The 22,399-nt window shown below is 32.2% G+C and overlaps 1 protein-coding gene across 4 annotated transcripts in view; it reads right to left on the bottom strand.

Moving 5' to 3' along the window:
- Positions 1–22,399, bottom strand: part of LOC123716521 (lachesin-like) — a 53,207-nt gene that overhangs the window by 15,870 nt on the left and 14,938 nt on the right. Inside the window, exons 1-5 of one of the 4 annotated variants that reach the window (XM_045672302.1) lie at positions 22,156–22,241; positions 12,890–13,023; positions 9,947–10,132; positions 9,383–9,575; positions 2,428–2,556 (exon numbers count right to left, since the gene is read on the bottom strand). In XM_045672302.1, coding sequence (XP_045528258.1) covers positions 2,428–2,556; positions 9,383–9,575; positions 9,947–10,132; positions 12,890–13,023; positions 22,156–22,165 — 652 coding nt within the window. In that variant the 5' untranslated portion in view covers positions 22,166–22,241. Of the gene's footprint in view, positions 1–2,427; positions 2,557–9,382; positions 9,576–9,946; positions 10,133–12,889; positions 13,024–13,153; positions 13,237–22,155; positions 22,242–22,399 lie in introns of those variants that run through there. The other 3 variants (XM_045672301.1, XM_045672298.1, XM_045672299.1) reach the window with 3 other exon arrangements.

Below are 22,399 nucleotides of genomic sequence, written 5' to 3'. Positions count from 1 at the left end.
CAGTAATTGTATGCACGAAAATTGATAAATATGTCCTGCAATTCAGACTGTTGATCTGCATGCAATATTGTCTCAGTAATTAATTTCGTAATTCTAAGTAGTAATGCTCCCTGAATTTATTTACACATACGTATCTATTTGAGCCGAGTAGTGGCTGCTGCGTGCGACTTTCAACCTTGAAGTCGTAGGTACATTCCCTGTCTGTGCACAAATAGGGTTTCTATCTTGCGCTCGTGAGGTGTAGGAAAATATCGTGAGGCATGCCTTAGACCAAAAGAGAGGGCGGCGCGAGTCAGGCACTAATGGCAGGTCACCTACTTGTATATTAGAAATAAACAAATCATTACAAAACAGATACAGAAATCTGAGGCTCAGGCCTAGAAGGTTATATAGCCCTTGGTTATTATTCAAAACTTAGTATAAAAATCTAACACATAAAGTTGTGCAACTCGTCAATGACTCAGTTTCAAGTGCTACTCCTTTATAACAGTCGAAACAGTGACAGCACTATGGCTGAATTAATGTTTTATCTCGATCTATTCTCGTTTACCCGTACACTAGAAGTGCAGGTACGTTCCATTTGCATGTATGGTATGCTATGACGATAGTAACAACATTACCCGAATTCGAAACTGTGATTAGGTGCTTCGAACCACAGCTGCTGTGTTCAACGCTATTAACATACCTACCTCTCATTACTTCATTCACAATTAGTTTGGGAGTATATTTCGTAGCGGAAAATTTTGCGTTTAAACGTTGAAGCAATTTTGTTTTATTGTGATATTAGTCGCAAGATTATTAGTATAGATTAAACTTGTTTGAAATCTTGTGAATAAAATTCCTAACCCGGGCTCGATGTGAAGCAGATTAATCTTTTGACTTTTCATTCTATTCGAGACAATGTTAGTTTTACCGGAAATTCAACACGAAACATCTGGGTTAATTGCACTGTATAATACCAATTGCAGTATAAAATAGTAAAAATTAATAATAAATAGAATAAACATAATCAATTCAAATGAAAATTATAAATACACTGCGTTAATTGTTAGTGAGAATTATAAACCAATTTGGATAATGTCAGAAAAAGAGGTCACAATCGAAAATGTTTACCTCATAAAATATAAACATGAAACCCTGTTATTATATACGAAGATGAAAAACAAAAGTTATATTATGGATATTCAGCGGTAATCCATCAATGTGGGTAAAAATTGATTTTTTTAATATTTCGACAAAGCATTCAATCATCGACACATGAACAACGTAACAATTTTACGGGTATATTTTTGGTCATATTCTGATACAATCATTTTAATAGCGCAAGTGGTGAGTCCTTAAATTCAATTGAAAATAGTCCAATCTCCGGGGCTTTGTTTGTATAACACAAAAAATTTATAAGTAAAAATTTAGTTTAACATTAACATTTAAGAAAATACAAATTCTTCTAAAATAGTTAAATAAAATTTGGGATAGCTTAAGAAAATACAGTCAAAATCATTTACGATGACATTGTTTAGAATAACATATCGGTTATAATGAATGCCCTAAATCAAAGGTCCCGGCTGAATTCTATGTATTAGGTAAGGATAATAACGTCATGGGTTGTTACGACTATCGGTTTTTACGATTAAATATGAGTAGTCCCTTCGATGTCGTTATTGTCGATTGTGACTGTGATTAAATTATAGAGTTATGAAAGAGGTTTCCAAACCAATTTTTTTAAAATTGATACACACAATGATTTTATGTCTAACGACCCTTATAACAGACCAACATAACGATACATCAAACATTCCAGTGAAATTTAATATACCGAACATCACTATGAGTAGATCTTTAGCAAACTGATAGTAAACAGGGCAAGCGCGGGACGAATACAAACATCCAATTCAAATGCAAGACACGTGTCGAAGATGATACGTGATAACACGAAAATCTCCCAATTGCTTACGTGTTTGAGATGTCGGGCCCAACAGTGTTTCCCGACTAACCGAGCATTGAATAGCTCCATATAAATTACCCTTAGATCAAACGATAAGCTTTTTGCGTACAGGTGAGCTGATTTCATCGACGGATGAATTGATTCACGTTTTGAATTTAGCGATTAACTTAATCTTTTATTGTGATTAATATAGAAGTTCAGACAATTGCAAATCGATATAAGGTTTTTATTTAATAAATATAATCGGGGTTTTTCATTATATTTCATTGAATTATTTCGGATTAATTAACTACACTATTTTATTAATCAGCTGTCATTTATGTGTATGTAAACAAAAAAAATATAAAGGAGGATAAATTGTAGTAATATAATCTGCTTACGTTATAGTTGAACGTCCCCGAAGGACCAAATAACAATGTCTACAATAAAAAAATATGAGGTACTAATAAATGCGCTCATTAATCTAACATGTATTGACTTACAATGCACGTGGAGCATAATCCTCTTGCTGACGGAAGGGGGTACGCCGTTTGCCGCGATGCATAAATACGCCCCCATTTCGGAGCGAGTTACTTTCGTCAGGTTCACTATCTCGCCCTCCAGCGACGACACTGTAAAAATATAAATTTTAAATTCCATATCCAAAATCTATAAACTGTGGTGGATGCTGATGAGCGGCGAATCAAACGATTGATCAATGTTTTCCATTGTGAACTTTGTTTTAAAATAGTTCGCTATACATAATATTCAAATATATAATACCGATTGATGTGCTTAAAGTCATTAATCGAATGATACTATTACTTATATATATGTGAAATTCAAGATTCACAAACATTTATTCATTTAGGTACCACAATGTATGTAATTAATTAAATGCTCCTAATTTAACATTTACTGCTAGTTCTCAAATCAAGGGCGTAGAATGGACGAGAAAAACTGGTAATAAACTCTTCGCCACTTTTTAATCTACAAGTTTTTTGTTTTACGCAATTTTTGTGAGGAGGTGCAACCATTACACCATGTTCCCCATGACATCTTAAGTAATCAATAGTTAATCAATGTAAAACAAATATATTACCAGCAGTAGGCATAGTATATTTAAATGGAAAAGTAATTTAACATATATATTTAAATAAATAGTTTTTACAATTTTATAAATCAAGATTGATTATCAAGAGCCGATTACTAAAACATAATTGTATACAGTTAAGTTTTCGAAATTAAATTCATAGCTATTATTGAATTTTAAATGAAATGCGTGATAAAAAACTTTATTTTAATATTAAAGAGTACAAAAATAATTTTAAAAAATAACAAAAATTTCACCCCCATTTATATAAATATATGTACCCTATAAAGAGTAGTGCTTATTTTACATTTCTCTCAAGAGCCTACAAAAACACTTGGAAACGCCAGTAGACATTCTATAAACAAATGCGGTTAGCGGTCCCAACTTGAACTGTTTTCTTGACACCTTGCTACCGAGTACATTTACAACCATTAATTCAAACAAGAGGATAAAAAGCTGGGACAATATTTTCGAAGGGAGTTGATGGTTTAAAGTGTAGAGCTTTTGGTAGTCGACGTCGCTTCGTTAGCAAACAACTTGAACAACGACCTACTGTGGAGTGTCTACTTAATTGAAATAATTATAAAACTTTTGCATTCACTTCAAGTGTTCGGAAGTTATGGACAGTTGTCAGATTAATTATTTAAGTAGCTTAACCTAATTTGAATAAATTGGTTAACACGATAATTGTTATTTTTACACATTTAAAACGTCATTACACTTTGCCTACACGAATATAGTTTTCGGCGAGGGATGCTATAAATGTATATAAATAATAAAAATAGTAAAATATGAATCAGCTCTTAAGCTTTTATGTTCTATTACAACATGGCCCTGTCGATGTGTCATAAGTCAAGTGACACTCAGTTGTAGTGCTTTCTTAGGGAAGTACGATAAACAGACAGGAAGCGCTGTAATTATAAATTTTTCGTTTCTTACAATTTTTTAATGACGACTTGAAAACAATATTTAATAATAACATTTATTTTAATGACCTTTAATGTAATAACTAAATCCTTTTAGGTACTGGTAGTCTTACAATCTACATAATATAGATGTGTAACAAAACAGTAAATTGAGGTATATTAAACTCAAACTCAAAATAACTTTATTCATATAGGTAAACAAGTACACTTATGAACGTCAGAAAAGAAGTTAATTGTGAATTTACATTTACTACCAGTTCGCAAGTGAAGGGCAAAGAGCGGGCAAGAAGAACTGGCAAGAAACTTTCCACCATTCTTTTTATTCGCTAATTTTTGAGTCATACAAATTGTTTGAACTGAAGCAAATCAATCCCAAGGATTAGGATCATTTAAATATTTGTCATGTTTATAAAAAGCTTTATTGATTAATTTACGTGTAACTATGACTTTGAATTTATTTAGTGATAATTCTACATCACACCGTGGTGATTTTAATGGAATTGTTCGGATCATCTTATTAAAATAAGTCTACTTAAACGGGAAAAGACTTCAAGCTCAATGCCACCCTGATGAGGCTTTGGAGCTTTTTAATATTCATATATATTAACGAATATACCCTCTGTCGGTGAAATCTAATATATCGCCATCATGTTAATTTGTGTAAGCTATTCATATCTGTTTCAAACTTTCTGTTGATGAAAAGCGTCGAATAGAAGGATGGTTGAGTTAATTTGCATCAGTCTGAGGAAGTTTCCTTCATTCACTCGCTTATCTACATAATTTACTCTAGAACATGAAACAAATAGGCGTGCGACACGCTTTTGTCATCGGAATATGTTTTATATGGCACGTTAAGGGACAAATCCTGTAAAGAATCCTTTGTTTTGGCCCTTTATTATTCATTCCGTTATCATTATCGTTGTCACATGTATTTTAGAAAGTTATTAGACCTCCGATTATTTAAGCTTGGAATAAAAGTTATTTGTATAAATTATTAAACATAAAATTCTGTATGTATATGTTATTTAGTGATAAAAGTAAATAAATAAATGGTCAACTCAACGCTCAACGCTGAGGTCATGAGATCGAACCCTGGCTGTACACCAATATCTTTTCCTAGTGAAGAAACTGCTACAAATAATGACGATGTTATTAAACAAAGTTCAGACTAGCCTATATAAAAATACATAATTGGAAACAGATGCAAAATAGGGTACATATAATATCATACTTTAGTTCTCAATAAGAGTAAAATTTTCTACAAAAACTTTTCCCATTTAAATATTTGACATTTTCTTAATATTGTTTCCGTACAGATTTATGGAGGTAACTTGTAACGACTACTTTAATTACTTTTCACTCAAATTAATGATTGTTTTTGACAATCAAATAAAAGTGGTTTGAACGATGCACAGAGTAATTGAAGCATTTGCTTTAAAACTAATATCCTATGTTAGAAGAGAAATTTGAACGATTTAATCTTAAAGGCTGTGTAGTCTGTGAAAGTCATTACTGGTAGTACTTTGTTAACGTAATGAATTGACTGATGGCAGTATTCGAGCAGTGGTGGGGTTAAGTAGGACCTGCCAATTAATCACCCTGTCGCTACAGTTTCCAATTGCTACTCGTCACGAATCCCCTTATAACTATTATTTATGTTACTCAATGCTATTGATTCCTTTCGAACAATTACTAACCCTTTGAAGATCATTCTAGTTAAAGTGGTAAGCAATATTTCGTTGTTTTACCTCGACTTGATCATAAGGAAGATTGAGTTCTTCTGACACCATAACCCAATCATTGTTTGTACACACACATACAAATGTATTGTAGATTTCATTTTATTCTGGCGTTTCTCGAGTATAAACATAAAATACTTTACGTACACTGGTTTTAATACCTAAGTTCTACAAATACTGAAGGCATTATAATTATTTATTTTATAGGTATATGCCACGCGTTATTAAGCCAGTCTCCGAGAGTAATATTCTTAAATATTACAAATAATTAATAATCTACCTATAGTTGTGTGTAGACAGGTGTCGTTCTGTTTTATATTATACTTTCTACTACAATGCTTAACCAGACTTACTTGCAACGAATAAAGTTTGTACATTTCATTCATTTAAGGCATTTTTAATGTTTCTGTGGTGACAGGTATAACTAATCTGTAGTTTATAAATTTATGTATCTATAACTCGGCTAGAATAACATTAATTTCGTTCATATGAGTACAACAAGCTAAATTGATAAACAATAGTTCAATTCAAATGATGTATGGTCTCATCATCCGATATTTGAAAATATTAAACCTGGCAATGAATTGTGTTACTAAAATTTATGACTGTACAGTCGATATCTGACGTTTATACATGATTAATATTTGAAAGTCATTTTGGCTCATTGAAACATGTTAATTATAGCGTATAAAATGTAAACCGTAATTTATTTGAATGATTAAAATTTTCAAACTTTTGAAACGTGTGATATGTGAAATAATGCTGGTTTTAATTATTTGTGAAGAGTTACTTTTAAACGGGAAATTTATAATTTTTTAATCAAATTACTCCTTCTCTTCAGTAAGTACTTAATAATAAAAAAATCTACACATTTACAAACAGATACATTTCATTATTTCTAAAAGCGAAAGATACATTTATAGATTCCTCTGTCACAAACATCTGTTGTGATGTCGTAGAGTTTTGGGTCTTTGGGCATGCCGGTTTACTGGCCCTGCTTTCTTCGCCCTTAGGAAGTCAGATTAACCGAGGTCCAAGAACCTCACAGTTAAAAGTTCGCTTTAGTAGTAAGCTAAAAGTGTGATCATGTATTAAAACCTGTATTTTACAAGCCTGTACTTAATCGGGTTCATAGACGCAATATAATTCAATACAGAATCATTATTTAACTAGGCGATCTTAACCCGTCTGAATCTTTATTTGGCCGAATAGAGATGAGTAGGTAAGTAATTATTCCCGGGCGGTCTCGAGATTGTAATCCCGTGGGATTAGAAAGGGCGGTGAGAATGGTAATAGGAGCTCTGAGGCACTGCGGTCTGATTTACTGCTAAGATTCAATAGTGAATATTTTAAGCGCTGATTTATTTGCCGACGTTTCTTAAACTTCTACGCTGTCTATCGGCACTAACTCTATGATTTATTGTATTCGGGTATGCAACTGTGTATTCGTGTGGAAATTGCAGTTATTTATTGCATCAACACTGTAGTGTTACAGCGATACGTCGTTGAATCATATCATAAGATGGAATTAATAAAATAAAATATATGGTTACGTGAATGTGGCATACATTTATTTCAGTATCCATTTCATTTATTCTATTTTCTGCGATGGTGGCGGGATGGGTGGTAAGTCACAGCCCTGGTTTAAACGTTCTCGCGGTCGTGGTTGCCTCGTGTCGAAAGCGAGGTTGCATTAAAGTGTGTGCGGAAGCGGCGACATCTCGTGGTGCCAATGCCAGCGAACCTTATATAACTTAAGTTTTTCGGTACTTGCACAGCACTGTCTCAAAGTGCTGGAAGACCATTTCAATACCCACGATCCCTAAATAAGGCGCTCGCTCTGATCCGTCCAACTATCACCCAATAGTATAACCACCTTGTTTTCCAAAATAATGGCATCCTCTACTAACGGCCAGGTCCTGAGATATCTACGAAGAAGCTTACTTAGTATAGCACGACGGTATTTCGCTCCAGGTTATCACTTGCAACTGTACAAAGCGCAAATTAGGCCCCACATGGAGTTCGGTTCTCACCTCTGGGTGGAAGCAAGTTTACATACCGTTGGTCTCTAATATATAAGGACCACTATATCTATCAATATAATTATATGACTAATTAAATTAAGTGTACCAATAATACGACCTCAGCACGCAAACGTTCACTCATAAAATTTGCATGATATCCCAGACCTATAAATTTTGCGTTATTTCATGATTTATTTGAAAATGACTACATTAGTTCCGTTCTGCATTAACCATTGCTATCTTTTGGAAAGGAAATATTGTAGGTTCTAGTAAAGCTGTTGTTTGAATTTTAAATTTTTGTATAAAAATGTTTTATCGAGAAATCTGGTTCTTTTCATGGCTTTTTATAGAGTACTTGAACCAAATTGTAATATTTTTGTTTTCACAAATATTTATCGTAGCTAATAAACAGCTGTAGTAAAATAATTGGCGATGTAAAAGAATGGCGCGGAATTATTACCAGATCTTCCTATCTATTTTACGCTATTCATTTGAGAGGCTGTGGATCTAAATTTAAAATTATTTAATTAATTAATAATTTTTCAAGGCATTCTATAGATTCTAAAATCTGTTACCAAGTATTTAGATCAATAAATCATTAATATTGAGTTGAGATACTGTACATCAGTAACAATAAGGTTAATGCAACAATTTTTATTTATTTAAATGTTAAATGTTAGTTAGTTATGATTTTTCACTTACGTAGCTTCTATGGTATAGACACAGACCAGTTTTAGTGATATTAATAAAGCTACTTTATCTCTTTCTACATTCCGTTTTACTGTTTACATTTTTCTACTAAGTCCTATTTATAATTTTACGGCGTTTTCATATTACTATCTAGGCTTTGGCGGACCAACCGACCATTATACAGTATCGCTTATCGATAGTAGTTTGCATTAATTGTTTATTAAACCGGTTCAACGTAATTTTATTATAGAATCTAATCAATGCCTGTGATAATAACGCTATTCGCATTTTTAAGCGAATCACTATTATTCTAATTTGAATTATTACGCCATTTGTTTACTGTTTAACATATGTTTTTTTTAAGTAGATATGTTGTATTCAAACATAAGGTCTGTTGACTCCGACTATGTTATGATGATTTTTTTATTTACAATTAGTACTTGTACGATGAAGAAATTATTACAAGAAAGTCGATGTGGCCGCACAAAACGACGACGTGCTTATATTAAGTACATTGTAACACGTCATTTGTTATTATTTGGAAAGAGTAACTATATTATTTTATGACAAATAAATATACATAGACAAGGCTGTCTACCTTGGCTATAAAGTTGACCAATGAATGCAGAATTATTGGCCTGAATTATTAACATATAAATGTAACTCACTACAAATAAATGTATTAGAGAGATGGAAAATTATAAGCCATTATATTACAATTCAACAAGATACCAATACTATTATAATTACAAGAATATTGATTACATGTACAAGCGTAATTCTAATCACCGTTGGAATGTTATCAATAATAGACACTGTTCAACAAATACAGTTTATGACAGACGGAATAGTCAAATTTCTTATAATTAAATTAAATAGGATTATAATTATGTAATTTTGAAATGTTTTATCAAACGTGACCAATGTAAATAAGAGACCTTATAGATTTGTTAGTCGGTTAATTTTTACAAATAATAAAAACTTACCTTTTGTTTTCCCCTGTGGCCCGCCTCTAGAAATGAGGTCACCTCCATCTTCTCTTCGCCAGACGATTCTTGGCGGAGGGTAGCCCCTTGCCTTACACACTAACTTAGCTGAACCGCCTTCCGGTACCATCATATCCCCTGATGTCTCTTCATAAACGATGTCAGGTGGTATTACAACTTCGAGAAATGCTGTCTGCAAGATATTTGCGTTTTGTGAAGTTTTGTGCATTGGATATTGTTTGGAAATAATAAAAACAAAAAAGTATTGAGTCGAATGCCAATACGATTTGTTAAACATTAAAAAATGTGTTTATCAAAAAAACAATAACGGGCACTATAATCTTATAGGGTGGATTTTGAATTTATTAGATATTTGTTTTGTAACTGAAAATATTAATTTTGTATATCCCGAAGAAAAATCTAGTTGAAAGTCTTATTAACAATTTCCTTTATAAAAGGGATTAAAGCTTATTTATTGAGAATCTATTTGCTTTTACTACTTCTTAAGAGCTAATGATTTTTCCGTAGAAATCGAAAGGAAATTAGAACAATTTAAGTTAATACCTGCATTTTCATAGGATCTGTGTTAACTTGGCACATATATTGTCCTCTGTCTTCTCTCTTTACGCCACGAATGCTCAGCGTCCACGTATTGTAGTCGTTATGGGTGACGCTTAGCCGGGCGTTGTTAGTGATCACGTGCTCGTGTATCGCTAGAATTGCCTTTGTATCCGCCTTGATCCACGCTACCTGTCTCGGGAAACGTATCCAACAATCCTTCATATACATAAACTTTCTAAACAAAGCACTCAAACGAAAAGTTTGGATTGAAGGGATTCGAACGGATGAAAAGTTTGCATAATCGATTATGCGGTCTTGAGAAATAAAGACTGAGAAATCTAGTCTAATTACAAGGGAATACTTTGCAACAGGCTTGCCAACGATCCTTGAGCGAGCAACACTATCTTGTTGTGAAAAACTCGCAAAATGCTCATGGAATTTTTAATTACATTTTCGTTTGTTGGCCGCCACAAGGCACACTGAAAACGCCCGTTTCGTCCATTCTACCAAAAGCGTCGACATTGCAATAGAACCCTATTTCCTGCGTCTTGTAAAAAACGACTAGCCTTAAAATATGACACGGAATAAAGTTGGAGAATTTTTATTAAATTTTGTAAACATTAAGGCTTCATAGTACTTGATAATAAAAGTTTCTTAAATATTTATAGTAATATGACAATTTAGTTTCTAGGAAGTGCTAAGTGCTCTACAGAAAGTTAGTGCTTTATTATAGAAGTGAAGATACTACTAGTGTTGTTAATTTTCATCTCGTAACAACCGGTGCAACTCTAAATTGTGCTCTAGGTTACCTTTTTACTACAAGAATGGATTTTAAACAAATACTTTGTGCAGAATAGCCTCAATTTTTCAAATCTTTCAATACGAACTAGGAAATTTTAATGCAACGATATTGTAGATTTAAAAAACTGAGTAGATTCAATATAAATCCAGCTTTGAATAGCCACAAATATAGATTTTCACTTCATAGAGAAATATTTTTTGAAATTAAATATAAAGTTTTCTAATTAATGTTTCTGGATTTATATTTTTATAGTAACATAAAAATTAGTATATACAGATCTTTACCCTTATAACTCATCCATACCAGCGGTGCATATCGGAGTTGTCATGTTCGATCCGGGAAAATTATTAATTTGTGTAACTGCTTTTATTCTAATTGAATCTGATTTATGTTCGTGTTAATCTGATGCATTTAACGTGTATCAGTAAAAGATATTCGTAGATCTTAAAGTTAAGTAAATTTTGAAAATACGTTCATGAATTTTAAAACTAATGCAATGCTTCCGAGCTTTACACAGAATCTCTAATTTGTTTTAAATTCACAATAAATATTTGTTTGATTTTAAAAGTGATATCTATTCTGAATTATTTATTTCATTGCTTGTCGTAACTGATACATCAATGACAAAACTTATAATTTTGGAAGTTGATGTGTAACAAACTTTTTTGGAAATCAATTATTCACTTATTACCGTTAAAAAACTAATAAGAGACCGTTTTAAAATATAACCAATGTTCCGATAATAGTAAAGCAGATGGAGATTAGCTTTGGGGACAGAGCTTACCTCTCGAAATGATTGAACAGGGACCGTGGGGACTGTCCTAGCTTTATTTTAATGTCGTAAAGTGACTGTTTTGCAAGACCACACTTAAATGGAATAGCCTCGTGAAGGATTTGTTAAATTCATTATGAGATAACGTAAATATATACGAAAATTAGAAAAGTGAATATTTGTTTTAAGGTTATTTTAAGCAGTTATTTAAAATGCGAGAAGCAAGATATTGAATTTTAAACTCGTAAAGTATGTTTTAAAACTTTTCTTAAAATATATAACATGTGTAATAATAACAAAGAAAATAAATGAAAAATGTAATAAAATGTGATATATACATATATGTCACAATAACTGTTTATAGATTTTAGTTTCGCAATATCATAATGAAAATCATAATTTCATCAACAGTGTGCAAATTTTGATTCAGGTAGTACTGGTGCTGTGGAATGCATGCTCCTAAGTATTATGTTATTCCATAACTAAACTCAAGAAATTGTATTTAGCTTTACAAAAATGTACACATTACTTCTGCATATTAATATTACAATTTCTTTAATAAAAACATTATCTTTTATTAAATCAATTCATACGTATACGTACGTATAAAATTAGGAATTAATAACATAATAATATGAATGAGGCTGTGGTATGCAGCAATAATGCGAATTTCGTGAAATTCGAAATAGAAATATACGAGAATTCTTGCGTTTAAGTTAATTCTGTGCAAGTGTGTGCAAGTTAAGTACTAACTATGCTAAAATTGTGAAGAAACTGTGCAAAGTGTCACACTCTATACTATAGACAGTTCCTAAGTGAGTGAAGAAGTGCATCGGAACTTGTGTGCTAAAGGTGTGCAAGAAGTGTTGAAGTAAGTGCAGACTATTTGTGAGATCTATTATTGGGACGAATTCGAGGAATAAGATTTAACTAAGACAAATATCGATCCATCCGTAATTTATATATTTTATTGACCGATATCTTCTTTTCTTATCTTAATAAGTTTATAAATCCTACTTTTATAAAAGGCTGATATCTCTTTTTATTATAATCAAAACACACTTTCAGAGACAAGGATTAATATATTAGTTAAATGAGTGTAATATGATTGACTTTGTTTTGATGAATAACTTAATTAGACTTTCGATACATTAAAACAGTTTTCGTTAACCGTTTTTGAAACTATGGATTTTATGTAACTACTCATATTTATTACGTTATCGTGATGTTTTATTTATTACTTATCTAACTGGATATATACCGTCATAATATTATTTATAGGTAAAAAAATCATGTGTTCCACAATAATAGATCTCAACAAGTGCTGTGCTCCTCTAGTCGGCTAGCTGTATTGAGTTAGTTTGATACACACCCTGGCAGTGGCGGAGTCGCCACTCACCCTATAACCACCTAGATTATTGACCACACAGGTGAATGTCGCGTCTCTTCCCTGTGCGATGGTAACATTCTCCAGGGGAAACTTGAAATCCGGCTCGAGACCCAGGGCTGAAAACAAATATAAATTTAATTTAAAAATGTAAGATTTACGAGATATACGAGTAGTACATATTTATAATTAAAATGTTAATTGACAAACATATCAAATACACTATAAATTAACATTAAAATATAGTACGTTTAGTCGCCTCCGTAGTTAGTGAAAGGCACATTTATAACTCGAATTTCCTACGTTGCGGCTGGCTACACAATCAATGTTTCGGAATGTTAGTCTTAGAAGGTCGATGACCTAAAAAAAACAACACAAACTAAATGTGTGTGTGTACACGTTACACCTAATAATACAGAAATGCGTGATATCAACTATTACACCAAATCAACGCTGTCTGTAGGCGCCCCGTGTTAGGATATAGCTTAATGACTGGCTGTACCATGGGAGAGGGCTGATATTAATATAGTTATTTATATATAGGGATTTTTAATATAGTTATTTTTATTCAATAAATTTAATTTTAAACGTTGTTAATTTATGTTAGCGGGTTTACCGTTAAATCCACAATCGGCACGTGGCACATACTATATTTATTTTGCCCATCAATTGGATGATTCTACAAAAAACTTCCTTCTAACTTCTACCGCGTTAACAATTAACAATATCTTACAAATGTAAAAATCCACGATGCTTGTATGTATGAAATCCAAAACACTCGTCAAGTTCGTCACAAACAAGGCGTCAGTCACTGTGTCAAAATCTGTGACATTTCAGCAGACATTCAGATTGACATCTGACAGTTGTCTCAGTCGTCCGCTCAATATGTGAATTCTTTGACACTATTAATTAATGGTAGTACTTATATATCCAGTTTTAAAATATTTTAATGTAGTTTCTCAAAAACTTAAAGCATTCATACTTCTTCATAAATCTTACTAAGGGAACAAGAAATAAATATGGGTAGAAAATCGCGCAATATCCTTCACAAAATATTTGCCCAATATTACATTTCTCGGAACGTAGCAACATTCTAATGCGATTTTTTAGTATGTCAAGTATATCTTGGCGAGAGCTTTGTATTGCCCGATCGCTGGAGGCGTCAATATTCTACGTGACCAGGCTCAAGGAAACACGTGTCGGAAGTAAGGACTATCTATTTGCCCATAGAAAGTCGTCTTTCCACTGTCCATTTGTATATCGAAGCGATTGGATCTTCATTCAGAAATGTTCATTTCTGCGACTCATTTGAAAAAAAATCATTAAAAAAATATGCGAAAAATATTCTTTTATATTATGTAACTAAATGATTTCTAAGTATTGTTATTTTATGACAAATTGAATACTTAGAAGTCATTCTGCTTTTTAAACAAATCCAGTTTCTTATAACGCAACGAAACCAACCAAAATGTTAAATAAAATATAATGTAATAAAAGCTAGTTTAGAAAAAAAATACTTTTGATTACCGCAATATATATTGTAGCAATGACGTAAAGGATCAAATATCTTGTATCGCAGTGTCGGAAACATTTTCATGCAACATTTTAAATTACCGAGAAATGAAACATGGTAAGAGTGACGAATAAATTTTTTGGTATGGAATATTAGAACCATGCATATTTAATTGACTGGCAGAATATAGAGGTCCGATAAAATTGTAGTGTATCAAAGCGAGCCAATAGCGCGCCGTATTTGTGAGAACGTGTGGACAACGCAAATGGGTCAATTGAAACACCAGTGCAAATGTCGCCACGTTTAAATGCCAACGTTTATTACGTGTTCCATGCATATACCTTGTACATAGGAGGAAACTGCCAATTTCTAGAGAAATGTCACTTTAAAAATATTGAATCCGATCTTAATAACAATAAACATTTATTTAATATAACCATTGTTTAGGGTAACACTTTGTGAATTAAATTTGTTATTTTAAACCTTTATACTGATAAATTAATATGTATTATTACAATACCCTAAAACATATGCATCCTTCCTTTTTGCATCATAAACCTAGTGTTAGTTAGTATTTAGCCTTGTATAATCCTCAAAAATTAATGTTTCCAAGCAATTATTTGGGTGAAAAACTGTGAAATATATGCTTATTTATGTTTTGGTGTAACCCGTCTATTGGTATACTTTCAACATGAGTATAAAAAAACATCAGTATGAATGTATGAACACTTATAAAAATTATTGAAATTAATTTTGTTCTTGTAAAAAAAGCCTCTGTTGAAAATTATTGTACAGATTTATGCGATTTATTTATTGTAGCATTTGTAATTTAAAGATATCATAAGTTTCATCTTGATACATCCTTCAATCTTTTTCACTAAATGCAAACGATGCAAAATAGGGGAGATATATTTTTCCTAAACTAAACTATATGGTACAGTAAATTGAGTTAAGAATTCAAGCCACATGAAGTTGGTCAACTTTAGAAGTTATGTAAATATTGGAAGTATTTTTGAAACCGTAAAAGATGCCTCGATTTGTTTGCCACTACTAGTTAAATGTTGGCCTAAACTTGAATAGACATCTAACTTCAAAATGTTTGAGGCCTTGTTATTGTTCAAGTTCATTTTAGAGTTGGGTCGAGTGAATTCTATTGAAGGAGATGATAATTTAATATAGTATAGGGTGGTTGTTAAGGACACTCGCTAAGTTATTACTGCGAAAACTCAGCCTCAGCTTGAGACGTGTTAACCTAATGATTTTCAACCATGAGGTAGTGTGTTCGAACCTCGGCTGTACACTTTTTTATTTCTGTATCATAACAAACATTTGCTCGTACAGTGAAAGGAAAGATTCAGGGATTGTACCCCAAAAATCGACACCATGCATCTCGTACAAGAGACTTAACTTAAAAAAAAAATCAAGCAAACAGATGCAGAAATTCGTCTGCCTCCCTTTCAGGTATTACGGAAATTCCTAAATAAATGCTTTATTTTATACTATTCTAGTTTCCCCCGCAATGAACGACGATATTTTTTTTGGGTCTTAACACTAACCTTTCGGGGTGAAAAACTTTCAAGAAAGTTTTGAAAACAACTAAAACCGTTAGTATTTCTAAAATTTTGCATTAAAAATTAATATATTTCTTTCCTATTATTATTTTTTATAAAAGAGTTCTAAGAACCAACAACTTATGCATGTTCTACGAGGTACTGAATTTGTTCCATACTTGGATAGTAGAGACACAACACCTCCAGGGTTGCCTAAGTTCACTTATCTATCGTTGAATTACGCTGCAATCACTTAGATTTTTGAAGAAAATATAAGCCGCAGAGAAAAATGCAAACTCGAGAGCAAGTAATAATCTTTAAACAATGCTGGAAAACCAAGAATTTTAGGTTTGTATTTTGAAAGCTTGGTCGAAGTGAGTGGATTCTTTAACAACATTGTTTCTAAATTAAAACAATCTCATAATTGCACATTCTCTAACTTCTTTGATGCAGAGAAGCGGGGGGGGGGGGGGAGGAAGGGAAGAGAAAAGAAGGGGGTGAGTTGGCTTGGGGCAAGTTCTGAGGCGAAGTTAAGCCGATTAAGTGTCATTTCCGCCGCGGAACTAGCACTGTTCATTAAATATTTCGAGCAACTTAATTGCTAAGGTCGTCGCTTATACAGTTTTGAAAAGTGTAGAAATTCGATTTTAGGACCATAATTTTATTTACAAAATAACCGAGATTTTCAATAACTATCTATATGTATCATAAGTTTTGTATTATTATATCGTTTTTGAATATATATTGAAGGGCGTCGTCATTTTTTAGGACTGTTGACATGAATAATATTGACATAAATAACAAAAACTTTACGATGCATTTAGTATAATATAAAGATTATCTCTTTCTCTGGGTCGATAACTCATGTCTGAATATCGTGGTCAGATGTTTAGTGAGATCTGGCGTGAATAATTTTTCATATTAATAAAAAGTACATAGAGTTGAAACCTATTTATAATGATGTATAGAATTTCAAAGAGCAATACTAATTAACTAAGAGTCAATACAGTACAATTTGCTATGTAAGTAATAAACAAGACTCCGCAGACTGAAGGCAGAAAATCCATTACAGACATCTTGAAGGCACGTGTTGAAACTATTCTCACGTGTAAACGAATTACCTGCGCTAGATAAATAAAAGAATCGTGGATAAACCGACTACCAATTAACCCAAGCGCGAGTTGTACTTGTATATGTACAATGACAAGTAGTATAATATTATAACCCCGCTTTTATAAAAAAAAAATATAAATGTTTTAACCTTTCTTATTGTTTTACGCTTTGTTAAAGAGAGAAACTGTTAGTTTATTTGAATTAGTTTTTATGAATAGAGAAGTATATATATTTATGAATAAATGAGTTTTAGAGGAACTATAAAGCTTATTTAAAAAAAAGTCAGACTATCTTTAACTGTAAGCTTGAGGATAGCCGCATAAAAAATCCCAGAAAAGACAATTTTCGAAACTTTCCGTGAACTTTGTTGACGTCGATAAGACCAGAAACTTCAGGATTGCTATTTTACGAAACTGACGATACTTTTTCATATCCTGATATTATGAATCTTCCTTCATTGGGAAATAAAAATGTTCATCACGTGTTTAACATCGTACTTTTTCAATATAAGCTAGACCTAATGGCCGCCAGATGGCGAGTTGGGCAAAGTGCTATCAAAAAGCGGTTGTGTCGGTTATCGGAGCACTTTGCGCCTTCGCCCTGACGAGGGTCACCTTACATATACCCTCAAGATTTCCATTTCCCTTTATACACTTACGCACGTTAATTTGCTAACGTGCAATTATATTACCATAGTAATAATAGGAGTTATCAATAAATTAAAATAACAATAATCTTCAAAGATAAGCAACAAATGTAGCTACCAATTTTATAATTTACTCCAAACCTTCAACTAAAACACGGAATTCAAAATAAAAACTATCGTATCAGTTTTGTACGGAAGCCGTTAACAATATGTAAAATATTCTCAATAAACGAGTGTAGTTAGTAAAATTCATGTAAAGTGTATTAAATTCACAACATCCCGGGTTAAACTCGCTCCGGCAATATTCCTCAACAAGCTACATTTTCTCTTAGCGGATTCCTTTAAGCATAATTCTATTAGGCGTCACTGTCGTGTCACAGTTCACCAAGCTGAGCGTAGACTTCATAAAATTGTACAAAGACTTTGCGCTGAACGTTTATGCTACTTTATTTGAATATATTTCCCTGAGCATTTTAGCTACCCGCATACATTGTTATTCAGACGGCGAAGAGCCGCGCCCCTTAGCTTATCGTCGACCCCCAGCCGTTGTAAATTAAATAAATATACATCTAATGAGCGGAAATACAATGCATGAATGAGTTAAATAATTGCTTCATCCTGTACTTCAGCATTCTTTGAATTTTACTACTTCAATGTGCATCAAATAACGATGTTATAGATGTTGTTTCTATGGTTATTTTACTAATAAATTTATCAACGATTTTACTGTGGAAACCTTGTCATATTCTGATCTGAATGATTACATTATATTTACAATAAAATTATAAAGAGGAAATATTTAATTATTTGTTTGTATAGGATCCCAAACTATTGTATATATATTGGATTGATTGGAAAAAAATTCACCATCAGAATCCAACATTAGCGACATTAGGGATCTAAAGCCATAGAATAGTTTCAAAGAAAGTTAGGTACATACTTATGAAATAAATAACAATAGAATTCCGTATATTACGTACGTTACGGTAACTATTGACAATAGACTAAAGTGTACTACAGTTCTATAGAAGACATAAATATATACAAAGTTGTCTGCGATACCATATGTTTAATAAAATAAATATTCAGCCCAAAGACGAGAGGCTAGTCCGATAAATAAAAATGGCTTAATCAATATGGTATTGTGTGAGAACTTTTAGCAGAAGTGCTTAATAGTTACTAAAACAAGAAATTAATAATGTATATATAACACACACACAATGTATAACATTTGTTCAACCGTTCATCATGTTGAAATAAAAAACATATAATATTAACTACCCACTCGTTCATGTAACAAAGCGCCCTTTGGTAAAAGTTAGAGTTGATTTGTTTTTGTTAAAATGCGAATTAAAAGTGTATACATATGCGGGTGAATTCTTTGGATTGGAAACAATACATTGTTTAAATTACCATTCATTATAATTGTATAAATTCTGTGTTATATATAATCAATATATATGATCATCCTTCATTAATAATCTATAAATAAAATATTCAAATTCGATAAAATAACCAAAATCTATTAAGGAATGATTATTTTAAAGTGTTCCAAAGACAATGAAAACGATATAGCAACAAACATTAGCTTTTCTTTCGTATGCACCAGGTTTATAATGTTAACAAAATATAGAATGAACTAATGCACAATTCAGACAATGTGGATTCAATTGTATGCGACAAAGGGGTGCTAGAATTCCTAGTCACCATTGTGTAAGCTCTATACGGTCAAACGTAGTACAGATAAATAAGAACAGTTCTAATGCTTCCCTCATAGACATGCTCTTATATTATTGTACATTGATCTGGGAATGTATGGCTTGTTTCCTCTGAACAGAGCCTTTGAAGCGGTCTTTCGGCCTTTGAGCATGGTACGGACGCATTTGATAGTGCTATCGATTTGAATTATTCTGAATAGATTTTCAGTGCGCTCGTCCGTTGCACGGCATGTTTTTATTTTGTTTTTGTATTTTGTGTTGCCACCAATCCGTACACAGTGTGCTTTGCCATTTGAAATGATAAATGATTGACTATTTTGTACTGGAGTTATATATTGTATATAAATTTTCAGTCAAAGCCAAACTAAGCAAGGATTTGTACTACAAACTTAATAGCCGTAGATATCTAAAAGATTTAGATGTATGAAATTTAGTAAGTCGAGGTTGGTAAAATACTTGGCCATGATATAATTTTAATAGAAATATAATATTTGATCGCATAATCGACGTTCTATTTGTCTTTTGGCTCCTGACCCCGTCCCACTCGAAGGCAGAGCGTTCGAGAATTTCAATTTAGGAGAAGAATGTGCCGACATAACGTGTGGCCCGAGATATTTTGATAGGACATGTTCTCCCTGAATAAATCTCTTTAAACATATTAAAACTTTCTAATGGTGTATTTAATTTATGACACTTTTAATCACTCGTTTTTATCTTTTATTTTATGTTTCAGTACGTGAAGTCATGTTAGCTATTTTATCAGAACCTTCTGTATATAGACTAAAAGTAAATAGGATGTTATATAGTATCACAATTTTTTTATATAATATCTTTTTTTGCATTTGGCCACAATCCCACCTGATGTTAAGTGAGATGTGAAGGGCACGACTGTCCAAGATTAAAATTAAAGATAACTAAGGCTGATTTCTGGTATCGAAATACCATAAGTACAATCTTTCTCTAGTCTCTAAAATTGTCAGTTGAATACGGCATATAGGCTATGAAGAAAAAAGAACAACTCCCTCAAAGGATCTACTAGCAGGGCAATGTAGGTATTGCAGGTGATATATACATGTCACAGCGAGACCTCCTCGTTAATTATCATTTACTCTCTCAGTCTTGTGATAGCTTTGATGTCTTCTCGTGTCTACAAACACTGTAATAAATTACTATTAATGTATGCTGAATTAAAGACAATCCCAAATACATTAAAATAATTGTAAATAACAATACTAGATTCTATTTTGTAACTTGTAGTGTAAAAGTTTAGTTAAAGAATATTTACTTCAGCCGCGTTTACAAACAGCCACCAACAAAAAAGTGATTTAAAGTAAAAAACAAATGTATGAAAGGCAAAGGCAATTCATTTAGGAACAATTTGTATCCATAACAATAATATTCACCGACACAAACAACCTATCCATATATTATAAATACAACATTAAGATAAGTATATTTTCATAATATCAAATTCATTACGACAATAAACTCCCGAATGTATTTACAAGGGATCACGCCATGAATAAATTTTGTCAACGGAAAGTTTGATACGTAGAATAGCGGTGCCAACTTAGACAAAGCTTAAATTGCGTATTACGAATTTCCCAAGCTTTTCGCGTATTTATTTGAAGGTCCAGAGGGCATGCCTTCGTAGAGATTAATATTAGAATCTAGCAATAAAAATTTAGCAAAGCAAAGGAAAAAGCAAGTGCAGATAAAGTAAGAATAAGTGACGGGGTATACATTTAACTTCGCACAAAATGTTACTGTCATTATTATACACTATTAAAATCGATTCAGTGAAAAATCCCAATTAATTTTGATTTTTTATATGTTCTATATTTATTTGGAATAAATTTCATTCGTACTTGTAGTTGCAAACGCCAAATTTATTCACCTCAACGAATCTTCAAGATACGGTTTTATTTCCCAATTATCCGTAACGATTTTACATCTCGTAAACGTTTGTCATATCGTTGTTTATCACCAAAGTAAATGGGGAAATAAAAATCTTCAAAGTTTGCTGTTAGAGGGTTCTCTTAAATATTATTCTCTATAAAAGCATAGATACAAGATTCTTTAAAGACGAGTAAGTAAAGCAGTAAAAAACGTACCTGATGGTTGTACGAAAGCAATAAATACATGCCGTTACGGGTAATGGGAACTTATAATATTAAATGAAACAATTATATAAAAAAGATGAATAAAACAGACTCGAACTGCTTCATTTTGGGTGATGCAGGCCAATGCCCTTACCGTTTACATTCCAGAGATTTTTTATTTCATCCAGCTACATATAAGCCTAAGCATATTATTCGAAGTAGTTTGTTAAGTATGAGGGTGTGTAATTATTTAATAAATCACCGTCTAATTCCTAATATCGCTAATATCGTAAATATTAAGTTACTCACGTAAAAAGAAAATAACATTTTTGTAATGAGAAATAAAGTTCTTTCATTATAATCTAATTAATTATATCGTTAAGTTTATATCATTTAAGAATAATTGTATTAATAGGGAATTTGCTATCTAATAATTTCTTCAGTATAGTCACAGAAACACTGTAAAAACGTATTAATAAAATTTAGAGGGGTTTAAGATTAAACACATTCAAAGTTCGAACTCGGGAGTAATAGTTTGTTTCATAAACTCATGGTGTGAAGCAGATAAAACCCACGTAGACAAGTGACGACGGTCACGTTTTTAATTACCTCGATTCATCCGTAATGTGTCAACTGAACTCCGGTACTGGATACGGTATACGAATTACGGAAGTTTTAGTAATACGTGTTACTCTTTGAATTTAATGGAGAAAATACTTTGGTCATTATTGCGATGTATCGTATACGTAGTCGATTACGATAACGTTATCGGACGCCATTATGATATCGAACGCGTAGTCGTGTGATCATATCGAATTGATTTTTATATTAATTAAACAATGTGACCATTGAT

This window comes from Pieris brassicae, chromosome 11, assembly GCF_905147105.1.
Source record: "Pieris brassicae chromosome 11, ilPieBrab1.1, whole genome shotgun sequence".
NCBI classification, from domain to species: domain Eukaryota; kingdom Metazoa; phylum Arthropoda; class Insecta; order Lepidoptera; family Pieridae; genus Pieris; species Pieris brassicae.
This window is presented reverse-complemented; position numbering and strand designations above follow the sequence as displayed.